The sequence below is a fragment of the Anguilla anguilla genome, chromosome 1 (genome assembly GCF_013347855.1).
Source record: "Anguilla anguilla isolate fAngAng1 chromosome 1, fAngAng1.pri, whole genome shotgun sequence".
Lineage (NCBI taxonomy): Eukaryota > Metazoa > Chordata > Actinopteri > Anguilliformes > Anguillidae > Anguilla > Anguilla anguilla.
In genome coordinates, this window is record NC_049201.1 from 49597567 (window position 1) to 49621041 (window position 23475).

The window sequence follows — 23475 nt, forward strand, 5'->3', positions numbered from 1 at the left end:
AATATAATTGGTGCACAAATAAATATACCTGGTTCACAAATAAATGTAACTTCACAAATCATTTTTATTGAACATATAATTCAAGTTTACAATACAAATTGAGAACATTGGCATTGCATTTACTCGTAAACACAGAAAATACAACATTAAATCGGGGGTAGTTACAGGACGGAAAGCACATGATATATGAAATAAGACCATATTAATGAAAAAAGGCATAATATACAACTGACACATTAATTGTCAAATGAGAATATACTGAGACATGAGCTGATACATTTTTTATCCTATTCTGTTTTTGGATTTCAAAATTTCAAGTGAGGAGAAATAATTCTTAAAAGCATTAATAAAGAAAGAGAAGGGAGGCCCGATGCTTCGCGATTTACAAACATGAATATGGTATTTGCGCATTGGAATCACTAAAAAATATCGGTTATTTTATTTTGTAGATATCATTGTGTGGCTGAAAAATCTGCTGGGCCGGTGTGATGCTATCAAGTCAGCAAAACCAAAATCCCTAAGGAATGTTTCCAGCATCTTGTTCAATCCATGCCACAAAGAGTTTAGGCTGCTCTGGAGGCAAAAGGAGGCCCTACCTGGTACTAGATAGCTGTACCAAGTGAAGTGGCCAGTGAGTGTACATAACTGTGGCTAAGTGGCTATTGCCACGTGCTAGGACATGGGCACTGATTTCTTTACTCATTTGCCTCATTCTCAAATTTCCAGTTGCTGACACAACTCAAAGCATAAAACATGTACTTGTAAATACCTCTCAAAGCATTACTTGTACTTGTAAAAGCATACTTTGCATCTTATCAAATACTTTTTTGTGCTTTTGCAGTATATGGCTGTAGGCAGTTAAAAAAAAACTGTTGTTGCCCAAGCAATCAAAATAAAAAGGGAGATAATCCCATTTTTAAAGATGCTTTATTGAACAATAAGCTGTAAAAAACAGACTCGGCATTGTAATTGTAATACACGGAAACAAATAAATAGAAGTAAAATTGTAATTAGCAATTTAAGTGAACATAAAATTGTATAAAATGCAAAACAATTAAAATTAAAAAATCATTCCCCCTGGGTTTTCTTCAAAGATAATTCTGTAATAATTTGAAAGTCTATTACATTTCTTATTTAATAGACTTTCAAAGAAATTAAGAAATATGAGAAGTAAAGTCATTTTATTAAAAAAGTGGGGCAGAGTGTATTTGAAATTTGGGAAAAAGGGGTTTGTTTGTGGTATATTATCATAATGACAAATATGTTATTTTGGCTGCATTAAGGTGAGAACCTAAATTTGTCCAAAATTTCTTTCTTATTTTGCATTCAAAAAATAAGTGAAGCTATCTGAAATCGAATTTTCCAATTCTGGAGGACCATGATATCATGGTTACTGAAGTGGATAAGTGCTTCTTTTAAAATGTCTGCCTAAACATTTGATATTGTTGTTAGATTAAACAAAAACCAGAAACACTAATCGGACTGTACTATAAGTACCATATGCCATTGTTTTAAGGTGCCCAGTCTCCTTTTTACTTTGGCTATCGCTTCCATCATCAGCAACAAACCAATAAAGGAGGGCCTTCATCTTTGTCTTGCAATCTGATTGGAGGGATAGAACAAAAGATGTAGAAGATACTGAATGAGATTAAGCTGTTTTTTTCTTCCTTCTGTTTGTCTTGTCTAGGAAGAAGGCACAGTTACTCACAGGTATGCAGCTGTTTACCGTTCCACATGAAAGCAGGGCTTCCAAGACAGCCCACACGAGGCCATATAATAACAATAAAGCAAGAAAAGAGTAAAGACGCACTGAAGTTTTACCACCACTACACTTTGCAATTAAATTGAATCAGTCTTTACCAAGCTTCACATTTTCAATTGAGTTGTATTAAAAGGTGATGCTCAAGAGTACAAGCCTGTACAAGCCTGATTTACTGTAAAGTTCAATGTGCTTTGTTTTTTTAAAGGGAGAGGGGTATTATTATGTTTGAATGTATAAAGCAACGAAAACCAACCAGCTTCTTTCAGAATAGCACACAAAGACCAAACAAATTTAGTTTGCTCTATTGACCTAGATTTGTAGTTGTCAGAGCCACCCGTTATCAGTCTTTGTTAAATCACCTCTGAGCCTTGAGGTTGTCGTGGATTATCTCAGACAGCCTGGGATTTGTCGACCGTGTTCTTTCATGTATCCTTGTCTTGCACCTGGAAGGATTGTTTAACATCTTGCCTTTGAGCCACATCACACTCACTTATCCTCCCTGTGCTGGATTTAAAAAAAACTGAATCCACAGATAATGTCACAGAGAGATATGGCACCCAACCCCCATCTGTGCCAGCTGCCTTTATTTGCTCAAGGGATTTTTATTGATGCCTGAGAGCACTGTAAGTGCTATTTCCATGGTATAGTAGCAATTAGACTCATGTTATTATAGATCATTGAGATCACTATCATATGACATGACAGGGATATTCTCATTTCTCTCCATATACTTTCTATTCACATATGAAAAAGTAGCTATAACTGCTGCCTTCCTCAGTCCTTTGTCTGTGTGTGAACAAACCTCTGCCCATATATGTATTTATATTTTGGAATGAAGGCAATTACATGAAATGGGCTGTACTAGTCTTATTGGGAAGAGTATTCACCAAAACCATTGATAACCTGCCCTGAAAAGGAAAAGGTTCAATCTAACATTATTAACATGACATATCACTTCCATTGCTTCCATACCATACATACACAGTGATCACTGCACAGGTTAGCAGGTACAGCCAATGCTTTAGGCTATCCAGGACAGGCAACACATAATCCACAACATAGCTGCAATGAACTGCATGTAAATGAACATGAATATATATGAGGCTGTTCAGGGTTGCGTTGGAGATGCTCATGCTTTAAAATCATTAAACCCTCTCTATAGCATAAAGGATTATTTGCACAGTATTGCTCTTGACCTTCAGCCCCGCCTTGTGGACACAAAATGCCAACATAAGCAGGAGTGTTGCAGGGAAATATTTTCCCAGGAAAAGGACTATGACCAACTACCACACACATAAACACACATGCATATACACCCCATTCTATGACAAATGCTCGGTGCTCAATGTAAGTTTTTATTTATTTCTGCAGTAATTATTTTTTATATTTTGATGTTCAATGTGTGCATCAGGTTTTACTTTCTCTGATCTATAGTTATATGTAGGTAATAATTAGCATTGCTTCTCTGATACTCTACACCACTCAAAATAAGGCTGTGTATTGCAATGAAATCTGAAAAAGTCTTACAGGAGTGTTAAAAATATTCAATGAGTGCAACTATATTAAATGTTATTATCCATACATATATTAATTTATCTTATCATTTGCTGTGATAGATTGGCAGCCTGTCCAGGGTGTATTCCTGTCTCTCGCCCAACGCACACTGGGATAGGCTCAAGCCCCCCACCACGACCCTGCCCAGGATAAGCAGGTATAGATAATGGATGGATAGATCTTATCATTTCATCTTGCTCAGTGTTATTATTATTATTATTATTATTATTATTATTATTATTATTGTATATTGTTTTCGTAACGTGTGTGTCTGTGTAATGTGTGAAAAATTGCATGGATAAATTAATTAATTCTTAACATTAAAATGTGAAATAAAATTAATTTTATGGTAAAACTGAACTATCGAAAGGATGTTTTGAAATCCTAATTCAAAACACAAAATATAATGTCTAACAAAAACACTTATCTAATTGCGTAGCCTAGTAATGACAGTATAATGACTATAATCCAGTAACCATTGAAATTAAATATGCATTTATCATTGACGATTCTTGATTCTCATTTCATGACAATGCTATTTCACATGATGGTGCTTATATTCAAAGACAGGACATGTTTCTTGGGTTTGGTATAAGGCTGTAGATAGATTGAAATACAATTTTTGTGCCGTTTTTTGCTAACGTTATCTAGCTAACGCTACAGAGCCTGTTTTACAAACATACAGTCAGTTGTGGCTAATAATTCACATATGACAGTTCTATATAAATGATAAATGAACTGCCATTGTGTCTCACATATCACATGTAACTGCATGCTAGGTAATCTGATAAACAAAACACGTTGTTCTAGCAGTTGACAGCACTTGGTCGACGTCCACTCAGAAGAATACATCGACCTCTAGGTTGTGCCGTTCACTGCCTTTATTCTTCTGAGCGAATCCGATTTGTGTTTACATGTTACATTTTTCCGCACATGGTCCAATCAGCGTCGATATTATATCCTTGCTAGTCAACACAGGACGAAGAAGCCTGGTAGAGTTAAGATGGCGGAGTGTGGGTGAGGAGGTAGCACATCAAAGCTCTGGTTTTCTTTCCCCGTAGCATAATTCTGTGAAAGCACACTGTCATAGATAATTAACGTTAGAAATTAAGAAAACATTTCCTCCTCCTTCGCACATATTTGTCTAATTTGGAATTGAACTCATGACGTCTATTCACTTCGTGGTTCACCCGTTGCCCGGGACCGAGGACCAGCTCAATGACAGGTATTTGTTGCGGGCGGGGGGAAAGAGGGTTTTAAATCAATATTAATGTGCAGGGTGTGGTACGACCCATCTTTCCATCAAGTTGCTGTTGTGATCGACCAAGAAAGTCGAGTCTTGCTTTTTAACATAAGTGTAACGAGGCCCGGCATCTCGCCCTGTCTTCCAGCATAACTTGATAGCTAGGCTGGAGTGATTGGTGGAGCTGGAGGAATAGGCAAAGTTGAGGCGGACAATGCGGGTTGGGGGATGGGGGAAGAAAAAGAGAGGGAACGTCAATGGAAACTGTTTGTTTTGAAAAAGGCTTTTCTCTTAATTTGATGTTTGTGGCTTTGTGTGTTGGTCAGCGCGCTATTGAAAGGTTTTGTACTGACGATTCTTGACAACGATACACTTTAGTCAAAGGGAAACGGTTAAAAAGTATGCAAGGCATCTTGTGCTAGCTAGCGATAGCAAGCTAGTGCAGCTTAGTTAGCAAGCCACACTGGCTGTCGTTGGCTTATTTTGCTAACTGAATCGAGAGAGTTGAATAACGTTAACCAATAAGCCAAATGTATACTGTAGCCAAGTTTACCTGGCAGTTGTAGCTCACGAATTTGATTAATATCCGGTGATTTATTAGCTGCTGACGTTAAGTTTTTGAGAGCCATGCTAAATTAGATTAACTTAGTTCGCTAATTGTAACTAACATTAACGAGTGAGGCTGTTCGTTTGTTTGTTGATCTTGTCACAATGTTGAATAGTTTTTCAGCCAGCCAGCAAGGCAAATAGCATTGCAGTGTCCTTTTGACCGGTTATTTTTGGTCGCCAATGCTAGTGAGGTAATGTCGTAACTAACGTTCACGTATCTGGACACAGAATCGATCATCTAGCAACAGGAGTAAAGTTAGGTAGCTAATAATGTTAGTCTAGATCTCTAACTATTTTACTTGAATATGACAAAAGGGTTTACTGTCGATTCGTTTTTATTTTATGCGTTGAAATGAGACCATATTTTTTCGAAACTGCGAACGAACTGATGTTATCGTTCTACACACCCAGAGTTCGTACAGTTAGTCAGCCGTACCCCATTCTTCTTGTTCCATCAGTAACGTTACCTTGTCATTTTAGCTGTAGAGTTTACGTTTATATGATCTCTGGGTGGCTTGATATCTAATGTGAACATCTGGTGCACAACTTGGATGGTGCTGTGATGGCAGTGCATTTTTCCCTCTTTAACTACATTACTTTTTTGCGATAGTTGGTGAAGAATGCATTCACAGATACCTTGTCTTGAACAGCCATGTTGTCCAGCAGTCCAACTGTTTTCACGCTATTAACCAAGGGTCTGTGGGGGAATCTGAGACCGAAACCATGCGATCTATTGAGGGATTAGTTCTTGGCAAAAGAGGACTTGTACAAATGTAAAAAATCACAAAGGGTGGAGGCGAGCTTTATAAAATGAGAGGGCCTAATCTCCGGAGAGCTACCATTACATCTGCGCCCCAGGGAGCTTCCCAAGCTGACAATTGTGACCTCCTTGCGAAACTGCAGGTTATTTACAATAAACCTGTTGATATCGTCCACTGAGATTATATTGATTAATGAGCTATCCTTGTTCTGCAGGAACCTGAAAAGTGAAATTACAGAATTTAGGCTACTTTGAGAGACTGTTAGTTTCTCTTTAAACAGGGTTATTTGGAAATCTCTTCACATTTATGAAACCTTTATATTTATGCAATTGTTTTTTATTTAATAATCAGTGACTCATGTTGGCAACAGTTGCACAGCATGCTGCAAAAAGAAGCTATGCTTTTTGGGTTAATGCCAGTTAGACACACACACATTTAAAGTCATTCGGTGACATGCATAAACAAGTTGACATGTCATAGCTTCTGAAATGTTCCTTTTAACATAGTCTTTAACAAAGTGGTCTTCTACCGTGTAGGTCTTCTTGCTCTAATACTCATATACGTTAACATAAATAGAGTTGGTTTGAAGCTGCTTGTTTTGTAGGCCAGTGTTTTTGAAGTTCTCTGCTGAGTCTTGGTCACGTTGGTCAGGGTGAAGTTCAGGGAGTACACGTGCATGCACACTCACGCTTGCAGCGTGGTCAACATGTGGAGCTCTTTTGACCGCTCACTGCGTTTTGTCTATGGTTTTAAAGGTCAAAGAAACGATTACAGCTGGTGTATGAATGTAAAAGATTGTGCGAAGAGATAAAGCCCAATGGTCAGGAGAACTGTTACAGGAACAGCTCTTCATTCCCATCTCACTGTCGGCAGTGGACAGAGGCCTCTAACTCTCCATTTTAGGAACTAATCCACTATCCACTTTAACTACAGCACAAAATAATGCACTGAATATCGCCCACATTTTTGGTTGCAGTGAGTCGCATACGGAAGAATTAGGCTAATTTGGAAGACGGACCAGCCTGAATAAAAAAGGTGTCCAATTTAACAATAGTGGCGGAATCTTTCCTTTAATTCCTCGCCATTTGGAATATGTTGTATGTAGTGCCCCACATGCAAGACTGAGTAAAGCCATGCATGTATCCCTAGCGACAGATGTTTCGCATGACAGAGGCAGTGGCATTTGCTAATAATTATCCATCGCAGTATTAACGTTCTTAAATCATCACTGCCAGCGCAGCGTTTTGTCAGCTGCCGGTTTGCTTGTTTGAGCACACCTGGTAGAGCCAAGTGAGCCGTGAGCTTTACAGGTTCATCGGCTTATGGAGGAATGAGTGGGGAGAACCCCCTGCAGCAGAGAGGCGGGCATGATTCACAGCGGTCTGCATGGGGGCCGATGTGAGAGGTCTGCATGGGGGCCGATGTGAGCAGTCTGCATGGGGGCCGATGTGAGCAGTCTGCATGGGGGCCGATGTGAGCGGTCTGCATGGGGCCCAGTGTGAGCGGTCTGCATGGTGGCCGATGTGAGCGGTCTGCATGGGGCCCAGTGTGAGCGGTCTGCATGGTGGCCGATGTGAGCGGTCTGCACACGAGCACGGTAGACATTGCACAAAGAGCTCTTGTCACAGCGGCAGATCAAATCAGGGGAGCTTCCCACGTTAGATGTCATGGTATAGGCTGGGCTAGTTCCAGCTGCTGAGCTTTCCCTGCAGTTTCAGTGGGGATTCCATTCTTCCTGTGCACTGAAGATCCATCCCTCTCGCATAACACGTGGGACTTCAGTTGCACACGGGACTGAGCAGCACGTTGGCGTTCAGTCATTTGTCCTGGGGCTGACTCCAGCGCTAGGCGTGCGAGGCCCTGGACCCGTCTCCTGTTTTCCAGCACACACACGGGTACAGAAGGCTTATTGGCTCGTATCTGATTTCAGACCAGTGCTGGCAAAGCATAGCTGTGTGGAAATTGGGGATTTAGAAGGATTTCATTACCAGACCGAGATGACGTGACATTCAGAATAGTGTGCGTTTAATAGAAATATTAGATGTCCTGCATGGGTGTGGGGGTTCGCTTCTCACAGTTACTTGTTTCCTTGCGGTGATTTCTGCAATTCTTTGATTATATTTGGTAATGATTGTTGGTGGGGCCACAGTAAAATAGTCAGATGTTAGTTAAGATTCAGAGTGGTAGCCTGATTGCTGGTGTATGCTTGCCTTGAGTTACTCGACCTTGAGAGCTTCATTTCATGGAAGGAGTTTAAATGAAGAATTCCGGAAACCGTGCCGGGAGTGTGTCGGCTAATTGTTTATCAGTGTTGGCGTTCTTTGCACTGTGTATCTTCTGTATCCTCGATGTCTGTTGTCTGATGTTTGTTATCCCTCTTGGCCAAATCTCGCTTGTAAAAGGGAGTCTATCTCACAGTGGGATTTCCTGGTTAAATAAAGTTTAAATCAACAATACAATAAACATGCTTTCTGACTGGCCTTTATTCCATGTGATGTCCATTATGCGCTGCTCGGCACAATCAGAAGTGCTTCTGAGTGCAGTTTGCTGTCCTTCTCCTGACACTTATGAATCACTGCCTTACTGTAGCCCCCCCCCCCTCTCCTGATTGGCTGCTGTTTAAGTTTAATGAACCTATAAATGTCTGTCTCATTTTATAACTTAAGGACCCGATGTGGTCTTCCCTTGCCACTCATCCTTTGTGTTTATTAAATTGTGTGTACACAGTAAACAGGCTGTGAAATTGACTGTTAAGTTGATAATGATATTTAATCATAGAGTGAGCAGATGGGCTGTGTTTTAGCATTCAAGTTAAAAACCCCTATTATTGCAGCAAAAAAAGGTACCCAGATTTGGCAGCTAATTAATGTTCTTAGTCATTTGTACTTCTGTAGCCCCAGGTTTTTGGCTTGTTTGTTTAAGGTGGGCCATTTCAAGCTTAAAACTTCCCTGTTCAGATTTATTAATATTCATAAAATGTTGTCAAAGTGAATGAAGTGAGTTCTGGAGCAGAACTGGCTTAAACCAATGGTGCTGCTCTGGAGTGTGGGCTCCGATTCTCACCGCTTTTCTTTTCTGATGAGCGCGACATGATGTAATCTCATTTAACAGCTGTAGCCATCAACAGCCAGGGAAAATGACTTAAGCTGGTTTTGCAGTGTCTGCAGAAGAAAACAAGGTTTGACAGAAGATCTTGAGTGCTGCCATTCGGAATATCCTAATGAAGTCTTGAATACATCTGTGAGAACTTCTAAATTCAGAGAACACCAGGTTAGCAGTTTACGGTTTGAGTATTTGCATCAGGGCAAACACACTGTTCAACTCGCTGTTACAAAGTGTAGGCTACTACACAAGAGTTTAAAGCAGCATCGGAAGCCGGGCTGGGTGCTTTGCTGGACTTAACTGATCCTTTTTTTTTTTTTTTTACAACTATTCTTGCTCTTCAAATCTTTTTTAGCAGTTTTGATGAATTACGGTTAGTTTGTCAATATGGAAAAAAAATGCAAGACTGTTATTGTTCAACATTTGGTAGATTTTTGTGGAAAAGTTTTAGGCCTATGTTCATTGGGGGGGAAGAGGGGGAGGGGTGTTGCGCAAAGTGGTTTGGACGTAGTATGCTTCGGTTGACCGCCTTGGGGAGATTTTGGAATTTGAGTATCTGAAATGATGCATTCAATGCTACCTCTTCTGGGATGGATATATTGTTGGCAGCTGAAGGGGTTGGATCCACTTGTTCCTATTCTCACACTGTATTGTGATACTCAAATTAATTTAGCTCTTGGCCCAGAGGGAATGCTGCCAAGCTGTTCTTACATTCAGGAAATATGACTCAGGATTAAGATGGACAGAGCAGCAAGCAAGCGAGAGCCATCTTAGATTAGGCTGGCTAACCGTTATTTCCTACAGTGACTCACTAATAGAGTGACATGTTCTGGTCTATAGATTAATTGATCCTTCAGCATAACTAAGAGCAGAACCCTTCAGGCTACGAATGCTATTTGTGTGCTACATGTTGCTTTAGTTCAGTGCCATGAACAGTGTTCATTCTAGAGGGCCCTGTTACTGTGTTTTATTTCAATTATGTGTATGGCTTATTTGTCTTCTTTGTGGATCTTTGTGACCGTGTCTCTGTAAAAAGCACAGTACAAATAAAGTTGAATTGAATCCGCTTATGTTGTTCAAGAACCATTAGCATAACCGAAAGTAAAAAGGTTTTTGAAGGTAGGTGAGCACATTGTATGAGAGGTTATTGCCTTCAGTCAGTCATCAGATATTTCCACTTCCCTGGGGCCTGCTTTTTTATCCATTTATTCACATTTCTTAAGCCTGCGCAGTAGGCCTAATTGGATTTGCCGTTGAGAGATTGTTTGTGAAATAGACGCTGTCAGGTTGGAAGCTGGGGAAAGTGACGGACAGATTCTCGCTGTGATGGTGTGCAGGATTCCTTTGCCCTGACAGACGGCACAGCTCCCCTCCCTCGCGTTTGATAGTCTGCTCAAGGTTAGCGTCAGAAAGGGCTCCTCCGTCCGTTTGCTCCTCGGTAGTAACAGATAAACCAAAGGCCGCCCGCTCGCCTCCTCCCTTGGACTCGATGCGCGAGCCTCTCGCTGGCCGCCTGGGTAAAGGCGAGTGAAGGCAACTGCGGCTCTGGCCGGCCCGGAGAGGAAGTGACCCGTTTGAGACGGCAGCCAGACTGCATCCTGCTTGCGGCTAAGCTGAATAAATCTGAGCTCTTAGCATCGACAGCGAAAGTGTGCTGTGCTAATGATCGTCTGCGCAGCGGACCGTATGATGCTACCCTGTAGCTCTACCTCTGAATCGGAGCGGGCCTATATTTTAAGGTTTGCTTGAGTCTGCGTTCACCATTCTGTTTGATGTTGATGTTTTTTGGCCCACGTTAGTGAAAATGCTGTGAAGACGGTGCTGAATTTGGGGAAACTCGCAGGGTTTGGGTCTGTTTGTTGTTAGCGTGGTGGTACCACCTTGCTCTTTGAAATGGATGGTGAATTATTTCCTGTAAACGTTGCCCAGTTTACTCATGCCTGTGAATGAATATTGATGCTTATGCACCATTCAGCATGTCTTAGATTACAGAAATGCCACTTTACACCCAGTGCTGGTTGTGGGGGCAAGATAATATAGGCAGTAGGGCCAGATGAGAAGAGAAGGGGAGTGGTTGGAAGGGGTTGGTGATTAGTTTGTTGACTGTACGTAGAGCTAATGAAAAGTAGCGCAAGGCTACAAAAAGTGGCGGTACTCATTTGAGCTAAGTGCACAAATCCCAGTTCCGTTCCAGCTCGCTTCGAGCACCAATTATAACAGGAATGACAAGCAAGTCATTCCAACGAGCACCTGTTGTGTGCTTTTCATCTATGGTGTGTGAGCATGAATTATAGGTTACATGTTGGAAATTTTAACATTTCTTTCTTTCGACAGATTACGTGAGGTCTCGGAAAAACTCAACAAATACAACTGCAACAGGTAAGGGGGCGGAGCTTCATGCTAAGTTTCTTTTTTTAAATTGTGCTTTTGTGCTTTGATTACTGATAACCATCCTTGAATCATTTGCACTAATCTGTCACTATGCTGCTCATAGTTAGCTTGTTCATATATCGGTGTGCACGATGCATTCATATTTAGTGTTAGACTGCGTAAGTGTCCCTGTGCCAGTTTTTTTGCACACAAACTCATCTAACTCTTAGGATCATAACTGAAGGGGAGAAGGGCTGATGTTTTCTTTTTTTTGCGATTGTCTATTTCTTGCACTAGACGTTGCCCTAGTGGAAAACAGAACTTAAACTGCTCTATCAGTTTAATTACTCTCTTCCTCTCTCGGGGAGAAAACCTGAACTGAAATATTGAAATATAGACTCAGTTTCTGTACAACCATGTATTTTATGCAATCTTTGTCCACATCGTGAGTTTGGTAATTTTTCACTGACTTAATTGGGCCTGCAAGCGGCAAGCAAAAATGAAAATACCCTGGATAATCACGATAACAAAGTATTTAATTGTGTTTATCTGACTGTTTCCCTCTTAATAATGTTCTGTTCTCCTGCTCCAGTCACCCCCCTCTCAGTGTGTTGGAACAGGCCACTATTAAGCAGTGTGTGGTTGGACCAAACCATGCCGGCTTTCTCCTTGAGGTAATATCATGCAAGAAACATTTTAAAGTGACGGCCCTTTTGTCTCAAAGGGGAGAAATTAATTTGTTGTTAATTAAGTTGTTACTTTAATTACAAATGATTAAAGTAACAACATTTTAAAACAAATCTTAGGGTGCTGTCATGACTCAGATGTGTAGATTTTTCTTGCTAGTAAAGCTTTAATAAGAGGCTCTTCATATTCCTTTTAATATTTGTTTGTGTCTGCTTCAACATGTAGGGAAGGCCCAGAAGGCTAGAGAGCTGTCTGTCTGTAGCTGTGGTCTCTTCCTCTCTCGGGGAGAAAGAAATTAATAATCCTCAGTGTTGCCGAGCAGCCGGCAGTGAAACGAAACCTCCTTTGGAAATTTTTTGGGGGGGGGGCGTTCGGATTGCTCCCCGGCGAGACGCCCGCTCCTCACGCCGCTCTCCTCTTCCCCTCAGGATGGGCGGATCTGCAGGATCGGATTTGCGGTGCAGCCGGACAGACTGGAGCTGGGGAAACCGGACAGCAGCGATGGGTGAGCCGCCGTCACCGCGCTCGGCCCGCCCACTTCCAGAAGGGGCAGGAAATGAAAGCCAAAATTTAATTAGGAGGAGGAAGTGTGCCTGGCTTAGCCGTCGCCAGGCTCATTCCCACTCCCCCCTCAGTCCCTTTGTCTCTTCAGAGGCTCCTGGATTTAAAAAGCAGTGGAAGAAAGTTGCAGCCCAGTCGCTGTCAGTTTGCTGCCTGGAGGAAGTTAACGCTGGTCTTAGACAGACTCTTGATTTGATTTCAAGTCTTTTGAGCAATCGTTAACTGATTTAGCTCCTTGACTCAATTATATAAAACTGTTCTTAAGTCTGTGTCAGACTGCATCATAGAAATTGTCTTTCTCTTTTTAACTGCCAATTAGTTTTCATTGAAATCTGCTTAAGAATAACCTCAGTTCCTTTCTTTGCAATTATAGACCAGTCTCCCTTTTGTAAGTAATTTGTGGAAAAAGCAGCTTTTTAACAGGTAAATTTCTTCCTCAGCAGAATCAATATTTATGAGGAGGTAGTCTGGCTTTCATGCTAATCAGGAATGAGGCTGCTTTACTTAAGGTTGGACGTCTTTGTTCATGTCCTCCCAGTTCCCATTGAAACTTTCAGTACGTTTAAATGTAAAATTTGAACATTGACTTGAACGTTGGATCGGTCACAGTACTGCAGTGCAGTGGTAGGGACTTTTCTTATGCAGCAAATGCACTGTTGCTTTCGGAGACCGCAGATCAATGCTGACATTTCTTGTGGGGTCAACACTGGGTCCACTGCTGTTGTTGTTGTAAACGTTTCCACTTGGTTAATTATTAGGAAACGTGGTAGCCTATATGTCGTAGCTGTGTATGCCTCTCCATTACCTGAGAATGAAAGCAGAAGTAGCAACATTTTCTGAACTTAAATCAGGATAAGACCAAAGCCATGGGTTCAGATTCAGTCAGACGCACTTAGCCTTGTTTAAGGGTGTATGCAATTCCACCATTGTTTCATTTGATTGCACAAAAAACGACCAGGCCCAGGTCAGCTGCGCTTGCGTTCGATACAGTTATAGCCGATGCTTTAATCTACCAAGGCTGAAAGACACACAGGGTTTGGATTTGGATTCCATTGCTCATTCACTTTTATAAATGATTTCATTTGCTACCAAGCTAACAACAGCCTTATACTAGGACCCAAGCATGTGGGGTTGTTCATTTGGGGATGCACAATATTATACAAGTAGGAAAGGACACCAAAACACCATGTAGATAATTTGTTTGTTCATTTTTCCTGTTGCAGTAGCTGCCATCATTTTTTAATGACAGTATTTTTCTTCTTTATGGGGCTGAATTTACATGGTGGGGATTCCATTTCCTTCCTATGAAATTAACTGAGTCTCGAGGGTTTTCTATTGCTATAGTAGCAATGGGATTTTATATATATTTATATATAGGAACAAAGTGAATGCATATGTAATCATTTTATTAACTGACTGTCCAAATCCACTGAATTATGCAGAATCAGTGGATAAAAGCCGGAGCAAACACTGGTCAGAATGAACAAACTCGGTGTGTGGCGTCTTCTGGAAGTAGGTGTACTGTGGCTATCCCTTTTAACAAGGCACAAGCTGGAGTACTTGTTCTGTATGTATGATGTCTGCTGAAAAGCTGAACTTGTTAATCATCATTTGGGTCATCTGAACACCACTAAATACCTGCACTTTTATTCATTTATTGGAAGGTTAGTTCAGTTGGCAGTTGAAATAGATTTTACTCTGAATAACTTGACTTGCTGTCTCCTTCTGCTACGTTATTAGACATCGCCCCTCACTCTTTGCTCTTCACTCTTCACTCGCTCTTTAAAAAAGCTGCTGCCTCCAGCCTGGACACCACAAATTTCAAGCCACGTCCTTTCCTGTTTCTTGGATTTTTCAGACTTTAGAGATTTAAATCTTGTTTGATTGGGCACAAAACAAGTGAAGTCTGGTTTCTTAAATTGCATATTACCTTAAATTGGCTAAGTACGTTTGATTGAATCGAGAGCAGTAATTATTGCCCAAAGACTCAAAAATGATTGAACTCTTAAAATTAACCTTGAAGTGATTTTAGATGCTGATTTTTGCGTTCAACCTCGTATCAGAAAGGTAAACAAAGGGGCAGTTTGCCATCTGAAAATATAAACGGTGGGACCATTTCTCTCACAAGCATATGCAGAAAGGTTAATACATGCTTTCATTTAATAGTAGGCTTGATTACTGTAATGCACTTCTCAGTGGTCTTCCAAAAAGGAATGGAATGACCGCCGTTGGTTTGAATGGTTATTATTCTTAATTGTAATAATGATGCATGGTGGTTTGAGGCAGTTCAGGTTTTTACTGGAAGCAGCTTAGCTCAGATTGAAAACCGCTTTTGGCTCGAAGCGCTATGCGTTAGGAGCGCTAAAGTGTAGCAGCTAATCCATTTGCCAAGTGCGTTCTATTTGAGGTGTAGGGAAGTGGTCTGGCACTTTTCTGAGCGTCCTGAGCTCTGTGTAAGACGGGCATAATTAGCCCGACTGTGGTGTTTATTTTAGATTATGGCGGAGCCTTCTGCCCTTGACTTGGGATCCGCTTGCAAAAGAATTTGGTGACACATTGGAGCATTTATTCCCTGTCTGTTAGAAACACCAAGGTCTGATACTTGCAAATCAAACCAGATGTCTGCGCTGATCAGTTCAAGGAAACACACACACAGGACTTCACCCCGTGAGATATGTGTCTGGTTTCATTAGGTTACCATTTAAAAATGGGCACTGTTCTGCTCAATTACATTCTAAAGAACATGTTTAATTGCATCTTTGTTTCATCTTTGAGAACTTTGGAAACCCCTCTTGGTTAGTCGATAGATGCCTGCAGACCATTAGACTGAAATTTAGTCTAACTCACTCTACTAAACAATCTTGCATTTTTGATTGGTCCTCCTCAGAATTAAGTGTAAATGTGATTTTTGTGACAGTATTACCTTTATTTTCTTATTTTTTAAAACCAGTTTTAGCCCTGACTTGTTTCCTTCCACTGTAGAAAGGCCCATTGTATGCATAGGCCCATTGTTGCAGTGTCCTTTGGCTTTGGAAGAGCGCAGACATGCAGTGGCGCATACCGCCACTTCTTTACCGCCTGCAGTTCAGCAGCTGAGCTGCGCAGTCGTACACAGCTGACCTGCTCAGTCACAGTCGTACACCGCAGGTAGGCCGCAGGCTCCTAGTGGAGTCACTGGTGTGCACTCAGAAGAGGGCTATCCCAGCTACTGGAACCCTCCTTCTCTGGACCTGCCAGACACTTGCAGGACTAGCATTTTTTTTCCTACGAGCACATGTCCTCATAAGTTGGAAGATTTGGAGCACACTATGCATCCTAATTGTGCTCCTGAATTATTTTTCCTGTTAGGAGACATCTCTATATTCGAGAGAAAATGCACCCAAAAACGGAGAACTCTAGAGCCCTGAATTGGCAGTGGCGTGGTTGGGATGAAACATCGCACCATGCCATGGCCACACACCGGGACCCTGTGTCAGCCATCATATTAACTTCTCTTCTTTATTATTCTTTAGACTTTGTCTTCATTATGTCTAGAACAATTGCAGCAATAAAAATGTGGTCAATACGTTTTTTAAAAGCGTTTATACCGACAGTTCAGCTGAGTGTCAGACAGGCTGAAAGGACAGTTGTTGATTGACATTGTGCTTTCTTGATTGTGGGACATTCACATTTTTATGTACATTCACATTTTTATGTATGTCCTCAGCCTTCACACAGGCTGTGCGGTGCCCTCTATGTTTGGCTTTGTGCCAGGCTGAATTCCTTCAGCTGTTGCTAGGTTGTGTGAAGGCTGAGGACATACATTTGTGCTCTTTCACTGACGCCTCATGCATCCTGTCAGCGGAAGGATGAGTGGGGGGGTGGGGGGGTGGGGGGTGGGGGGGGGGGGGCGTTCATTTAAAATGAGGAGAGAGCAGTGATATAACAGCTCTGTTTTTATACTTGTAAGCATGCGTTTAAATGGGTCTGAAGAAGACTCGCACTGGTTAAGCTTTTTCCACTGTTTTTTTTTTTCTTTCTTTTTTTGTCGCCAGGCAGAACAAAATAAGCAGAATTTTCCTAAAGAAAATGAGGCAGTTTGAGATGTTAATGCAGCCAGCGGCATTGTGGGTAGACTGAAAGGCTTCAGGCCTGAGGCCTGCGGGCTCTCGGGTGGCACCCGCACGGCTGCTCAGAGACAGCGGAACGCGTGCCAGGCCGCGGTGCCCGTCTGACTTCATCGCGTTCGCTTTGCACTGAAGTCTCATTTAACGCTGCGGAAAACCACTCGTTTGGCTTTCAACATGATCAAGACCTTCTTTTCAGGGCACCGTGTGCGATAAAGGCCAGTTCTGACCTGTTTCATTTCCTTCAAGTGTTTCATTTGGGGGGGGGGGGGGGGGGGGCGGGGAGATCTCAGAATCTTCCCCTCTTCCGTTTTGTTCAGTGCTATTGATCGTAATCGCATCCCTGCTTTCAGCCAATCAGCAGCGGCAGTTGTTTGTCGCAGCGTGCTGATTGGCACAGATATGGCTGCTCTTATCTGACAGAGGGCTACTTTGTGATTTTTACCCTTTTTCTCCATTTGCTGCTATATCAAATGACTTCTCTCATTGTGTGTGTCGGAAAGATGATTTATATTAAAGTGTCGTCTCTTGGTGACGTTGTCCCTAATTACAGCATTACACTGCGCTGCATTATGAATCGCTACTCATAAATGGGTTTTGTCAGTAAAAGCACACCAGGGAAGACACAGGGCTGCTGCGTTTTAATGATGGTGTTATTTTGTAGTTCCTTTCACGCAGTAGTTTTCCATTAGCGTCATCTCTTGATTGATCTCTCTGTTTCACAGTATATGTCAGCAATAAAGGAGGGAAACAAGGAAGTTAATGAAAAATTGCCTGTCTTCCATTAGCCTTGTCACGTTTGCAGGTCTTAAACAGATTTGGGGCATTTCATCAAGATAGTGTCATTGCAAGAGGTTGCATTCTTCTGCTCTCCTCGTCTAATTGGGCAGTAATGTGCAGGGGCAGTAGACTGAGGTCGTGCAGTGGGTTAAAAGACACCGCTGCTGTTGTCCCCAGCATGTCGACATGGCGACGTGCGCTGAGGTGGAATTTCACGCGACGCCTGGAGATTAGGGAGAACGGCAGCCCTCGCGCCTACGTTTCTGTAAGGGCGGGAAAAAAAGAAACACTTTTTGAGCGGAATGGTTTGCAGCCAACTCCAGTTCCCAAGGGTGTTGCCCGCTAGTCACTGGCACTTTTCCCGCGTTCGGATGTGGGACCCGGGACCTCCGGGGTGTGCCCAGTTATCTCCACTGGGGGGGGAGGGGGGGCTGTAGGGTTTGTAACTGATCTCCCATCTTTTGTTTCCAGTTCAAAGTTGAGCAGTGGTTCAGGGACAGGAAGGACCCCCAGGCCAGGCAGGACTAGTGATCCGCCCTGGTTCCTGTCTGGTTCTGACACACTGGGCAGACTGGCAGGCAGCACCCTTGGGTAAGTTCGGGCAGGGTTGCCAATGACGTAGACCTCAGGTAAAGGTTTCCCCCATCGAGCGCTTCAGACGCCGCCAAACCCGCCGCTGTGGGGCACTCTGCGGGAGCTGGGGTGTGTATTCTGCGGGAGGCGGGGTGTGTAACGGTTCCCATGTTACCTACCGGATCGAAACGCAGTGCAGACTTTGGTGTCACACGCCTTCACTAGCTAACGTTACGCTCGCTCTGCCAGCTTTGTCAGTGACAGCAGGTGCCGTTAACAAGCTTACTAGTGTTAAACCTTGCAGTAAAACAGGTGTTCTTTAATGTTGTTGTTTGCTCTTTATTTTAAATAAAGTATTGCTTCAAGCACCGTTTTGGCACTGGTACCAAGTATCGTTTTAGGCTAAATCTAAAAGCATTCCTATCTGTGAAGTACCACAGAACAGTAAAAGGATAGGTATACTCTAAGGTTGTTATGGAAACCTTTTTCTGTTACTGGAGTTTACCATTCTCCCTTCATCTGCCGTGTCTCTCAACCAAAGCTTGCAGAGGAACTGGCTTCTAAAAACAAGAACTAATTTCTCTGCCAATGGCAATGTGCGGCCTCCAAATGCATTCACGTAACCGTTTGCCAGACCTGGCCTTGGAGATCTGCAGTGCACTTTGTCTCCTTCCCTCCGCTCCCCGATTCCATTACCCACCCGTTTCGAAGGCAGTCGCGTGTGAAGCGGGAGGCTAATTGGTGGGTTGGCGAGGGGGGCTATTGAAAGGTTCCGCGCTGGCGTTCCATCCCCGGCGCGTTCCAGACCCGGTTCCCACCACGGGGCTCTCTGCTGATGAGTGTGTGCCCTGTGCATGACTGCCCCCCCTGACCCCCGGCCCTTGTGTCACCACAGGAGCCGCTGGAGCTCTGGAGCCAATGGCGGAGGCGGCGGCAGCAGCGGCGGAGCAGGTGGCGGTGGGGGAGGGGGAGGCAGCGGGGGAGGCGGCGGCAGCGGGGGCGCCAGCGGCGGTGGAGGTGGCGGGAGGTCTTCCGCCGCTGCCCGGGACTCCCGGAGGCAGACCAGAGTGATCCGGACGGGGAGGGAGCGCGGCACGGGGCTCCTGGGCAGCCAGCCCCAACCCGTCATCCCCGCCTCCGTCATCCCAGAGGAGCTCATCTCTCAGGTCAGCCTCGCACACCGCCTGTGACTACTGTCCTCATACACCGCCTGTGACTACTGTCCTCTTACACCGCCTGTGACTACTGTCCTCATACACCGCCTGTGACTACTGTCCTCACACACCGCCTGTGACTACTGTCCTCTACACCGCCTATGACTACTGTCCTCATACACCGCCTGTGACTACTGTCCTCATACACCACCTGTGACTACTGTCCTTATACACCTGTGACTACTGTCCTCTACACCGCCTATGACTACTGTCCTCATACACCGCCTGTGACTACTGTCCTCATACACCACCTGTGACTACTGTCCTTATACACCACCTGTGACTACTGTCCTTATACACTGCCTGTGACTACTGTCCTCATACACCGCCTGTGACTACTGTCCTTTTACACCGCCTGCGACTACTGTCCTCACACACCGCCTGTGACTACTGTCCTCGCATACTACCTGTGACTACTGTCCTCATACACCGCCTGTGACTACTGTCCTCATACACCACCTGTGACTACTGTCCTTATACACCACCTGTGACTACTGTCGTTATACACTGCCTGTGACTACTGTCCTCATACACCGCCTGTGACTACTGTCCTTTTACACCGCCTGCGACTACTGTCCTCACACACTGCCTGTGACTACTGTCCTCACACACCACCTGTGACTACTGTCCTTATACACCTCCTGTGACTACTGTCCTCATACACCTCCTGCGACTACTGTCCTCATACACCGCCTATGACTGCTGTCCTTATACACCGCCTGTGACTACTGTCCTTATACACCTCCTGTGACTACTGTCCTCATACACCTCCTGCGACTACTGTCCTCATACACCGCCTATGACTGCTGTCCTTATACACCGCCTGTGACTACTGTCCTCATACACCGCCTATGACTACTGTCCTTATACACCTCCTGTGACTACTGTCCTCGTACACTGGCTGTGACTACTGTCCTTATACACTGTCTGCGACTACTGTCCTCATACACTGCCTGTGACTGCTGTCCTCATACACCGCCTATGACTGCTGTCCTCATACACCGCCTGTGACTACTGTCCTCACACACCGCCTATGACTACTGTCCTCGTACACTGCCTGTGACTACTGTCCTCATACACTGCCTGTGACTACTGTCCTCATACACTGCCTGTGACTACTGTCCTCATACACTGCCTGTGACTACTGTCCTTATACACCGCCTGTGACTACTGTCCTCATACACTGCCTGTGACTACTGTCCTCATACACCGCCTATGACTACTGTCCTCGTACACCGCCTGTGACTACTGTCCTCATACACCGCCTATGACTACTGTCGTTATACACTGCCTGTGACTACTGTCCTTATACACCGCCTGTGACTACTGTCCTCATACACCGCCTATGACTACTGTCCGCATACACCGCCTGTGACTACTGTCCTTATACACTGCCTGTGACTACTGTCCTCATACACTGCCTGTGACTACTGTCCTCATACACTGCCTGTGACTGTTGTCCTTATACATCTCCTGTGACTACTGTCCTCATACACCTCCTCTGACTACTGTCCTCGTACACTGCCTGTGACTACTGTCCTCATACACCGCCTATGACTACTGTCCTCATACACCGCCTATGACTACTGTCCTCATACACCGCCTGTGACTACTGTCCTCATACACCGCCTGTGACTACTGTCCTCATACACCGCCTGTGACTACTGTCCTCATACACTGCCTGTGACTACTGTCCTCATACACTGCCTGTGACTACTGTCCTCATACACCGCCTATGACTACTGTCCTCATACACTGCCTGTGACTAATGTCCTCGTACACTGTCTGTGACTACTGTTTTTTTACACTGCCTGTGACTAATGTCCTTGTTCACTGCCTGTGTCTGTTGTCCACACGTGTACATGCGCATGCCACACACACACACACGCATATACAGTACATGACCAGAAATGCACGGTTTTACATTAAGAGTACATATCATCCCTCTTGAACTCATAAACTGTTGGAGTTAAATGAACGCTGATTATTTTATTGTATAAAAGCCAGTATATAGTGGCAGTATATCGAGGGCAGTGATCCTGACCCTTGTCCGGGCCCGTCTCCAGGCTCAGGTGGTTCTTCAGGGGAAATCGAGGAGCGTCATCATCCGCGAACTCCAGCGCACCAACCTGGACGTCAACCTGGCCGTCAACAACCTGCTGAGCAGGGACGACGAGGACGGCGACGACGGTGACGACACTGCCAGCGAGTCCTATCTGCCCGGAGGTGGGTGTGTCCCGGGCCTGGAGCCAGCCAATCAGCGTCTTTCTGTCTATGTCCGTCTGTCTTTCCCCTTAGAGACAGCCTTGAGTGCGAATGAGGCATGTCAGAGCTTCTTTACTGTAATTGCACTTTCTTTGGCTATGAAATGAACTCCCAGTGACCAGGGATTTTCCTGCATATAGAAGTCTCTGGCGTGTGCCAAAACAAAATTTGGGAGTGCCAAAGTGGAAAAAAGGGAAAACAATATTTTAAAAGTACAGTTAGAATATTATTTAGAATATTATTTGCCTTGCAAGATGGTGTACTCACAGGCTCTGTGGGCAGGGCTATGATGTGCAGGGCCGCTTGATTGGCATTGCCGCCCGCTAATCAGAGCTGCGAAGGTAGGCAATCAGTGATGCCACCGTTGTTTGTGTGTTGGGGGGTGTTTGCATTCACATATTAATGTTTGATTTCTGTCCGTCACAGAGGACTTGATGTCGCTGCTGGACGCTGATATCCACTCCGCCCACCCCAGCGTCATCATCGACGCCGACGCCATGTTCTCCGAGGACATCAGCTATTTCGGATACCCGTCCTTCCGCCGCTCGTCCCTGTCCCGGCTGGGCTCCTCGCGAGGTAGCGCCCTGCCCCAGTCCTGTGCAGTGTGCATGCGTGGGTCTTCCTGTTTCCTCCTGTGCAGTGTGCATGCGTGGGTCTTCCTGTTTCCTCCTGTGCCTTCTCCCTCCTCCGCACACCTCTGCAGCCGCGCTCCTTTATGACATCACAGACCGAGCATTCCAGTTTAGTGTGATGTCATTCGTCAGTTTAGCGAGTGAAGGGCTCTCACTAGCCAGATTTACTAGGCAAATAAATAACCACTGTCATCTTGTTTTGTCTTGGCCTTCTTATATTTCACCAGCGTGCAACATTTCCACAACCTTTTCAGTCAAAACCTGTGTTTGCAGCGCTTCAACATTGTCTGCATGTGGGCCCATGCATTGATAGCATTAGCTTCTTATGAGCTGCTGTCAATAGCATAAACTCAAGGCTTAATTGCATTGTCATAACGATCCTTTCCACTTCACCCACAAAGTTAAAATATTTGTGGTGTTTTTCCTTTACTGTGTGGGAATAGGCGGCGTCCAGAGTGATGCATTGTGGGTGTCTTTGTGTAGATTAGTGTGGTCTTAGGCATGGCTCCAGAGAGCATTCTCCCTGAACGTCCCCGCAGTGTGTTCAGCACTCTGGCCTGGGGGGCTTTCAGTCTGTCAGACCCTGCACTGAACCTCACACCAAACCTCACCCCCCCCCACATGCCTCTCCCTTTTTCCTTCCCTTCCCTACGTGTTGTCCATGTAGATGTTGTTCTCTTGCCTCTTTCCCCTCCCCCTGCTGTTATTGTTTCAGTCATGCATTTAGATGTTTGTAAAAGCATATTTTGCGCCGGGTCTTTCCCAGAGAGTGGCTTACTTTTATCCCACTGGTGTGACCCCATTGCATACCAGTTCTCCTTCTTCCCCTAGAGCGGGACTCGGAGCTGTTGCGCGAGCGCGAGTCTGTGTTGAGGTTGCGCGAGCGCCGCTGGCTCGACGGGGCCTCTTTTGACGCCGAGCGCGGCTCCACCAGCAGGGACGGCGAGCCCGGCCCGGACCGGAAGAGCCCCCCCACGCAGAGCCCCGTGTCCCTGGGGGAGGAGCTGCAGTGGTGGCCCGACAAGGTGTGTGTGTGTCTGTGTGTGTGTGTCTGCCTCTGTCTGTGTGTGTGTGTGTGTGTGTGTGTGTGTCTGCGTCTGTCTGTGTCTCTGTGTGTGTGTGTGTGTGTGTGTGTGTGTCTGTCTGTCTATGTTTGTGTCTCTGTGTGTGTGTGTGTGTGTGTGTGTGTGTCTGTCTATGTTTGTGTCTGTGCGTGCATGTCAGTGTGTGAGCACACACCCAGCCCTACCTGGAAG

At 44.5% G+C, this 23475-nt stretch overlaps 1 protein-coding gene across 12 annotated transcripts in view; it reads left to right on the forward strand.

Annotated features, from left to right (window-relative positions):
* The first annotated feature begins 4295 nt into the window (after positions 1 to 4295).
* LOC118234940 (E3 ubiquitin-protein ligase UBR5-like) overlaps positions 4296 to 23475 on the forward strand; it is a 60428-nt gene continuing 41248 nt past the window's right edge. For 9 of the 12 annotated variants that reach the window (XM_035431826.1, XM_035431835.1, XM_035431854.1 and 6 more), the window contains exons 1-9: positions 4296 to 4541; positions 11366 to 11410; positions 11994 to 12075; positions 12517 to 12593; positions 18007 to 18126; positions 19004 to 19274; positions 21389 to 21548; positions 22014 to 22163; positions 23033 to 23244. In XM_035431826.1, the coding sequence (XP_035287717.1) occupies positions 4480 to 4541; positions 11366 to 11410; positions 11994 to 12075; positions 12517 to 12593; positions 18007 to 18126; positions 19004 to 19274; positions 21389 to 21548; positions 22014 to 22163; positions 23033 to 23244 (1179 nt within the window). In that variant the 5' untranslated portion in view covers positions 4296 to 4479. The remainder of the gene's footprint in view (positions 4542 to 11365; positions 11411 to 11993; positions 12076 to 12516; positions 12594 to 18006; positions 18127 to 19003; positions 19275 to 21388; positions 21549 to 22013; positions 22164 to 23032; positions 23245 to 23475) is intronic. The other 3 variants (XM_035431848.1, XM_035431898.1, XM_035431907.1) reach the window with 2 other exon arrangements.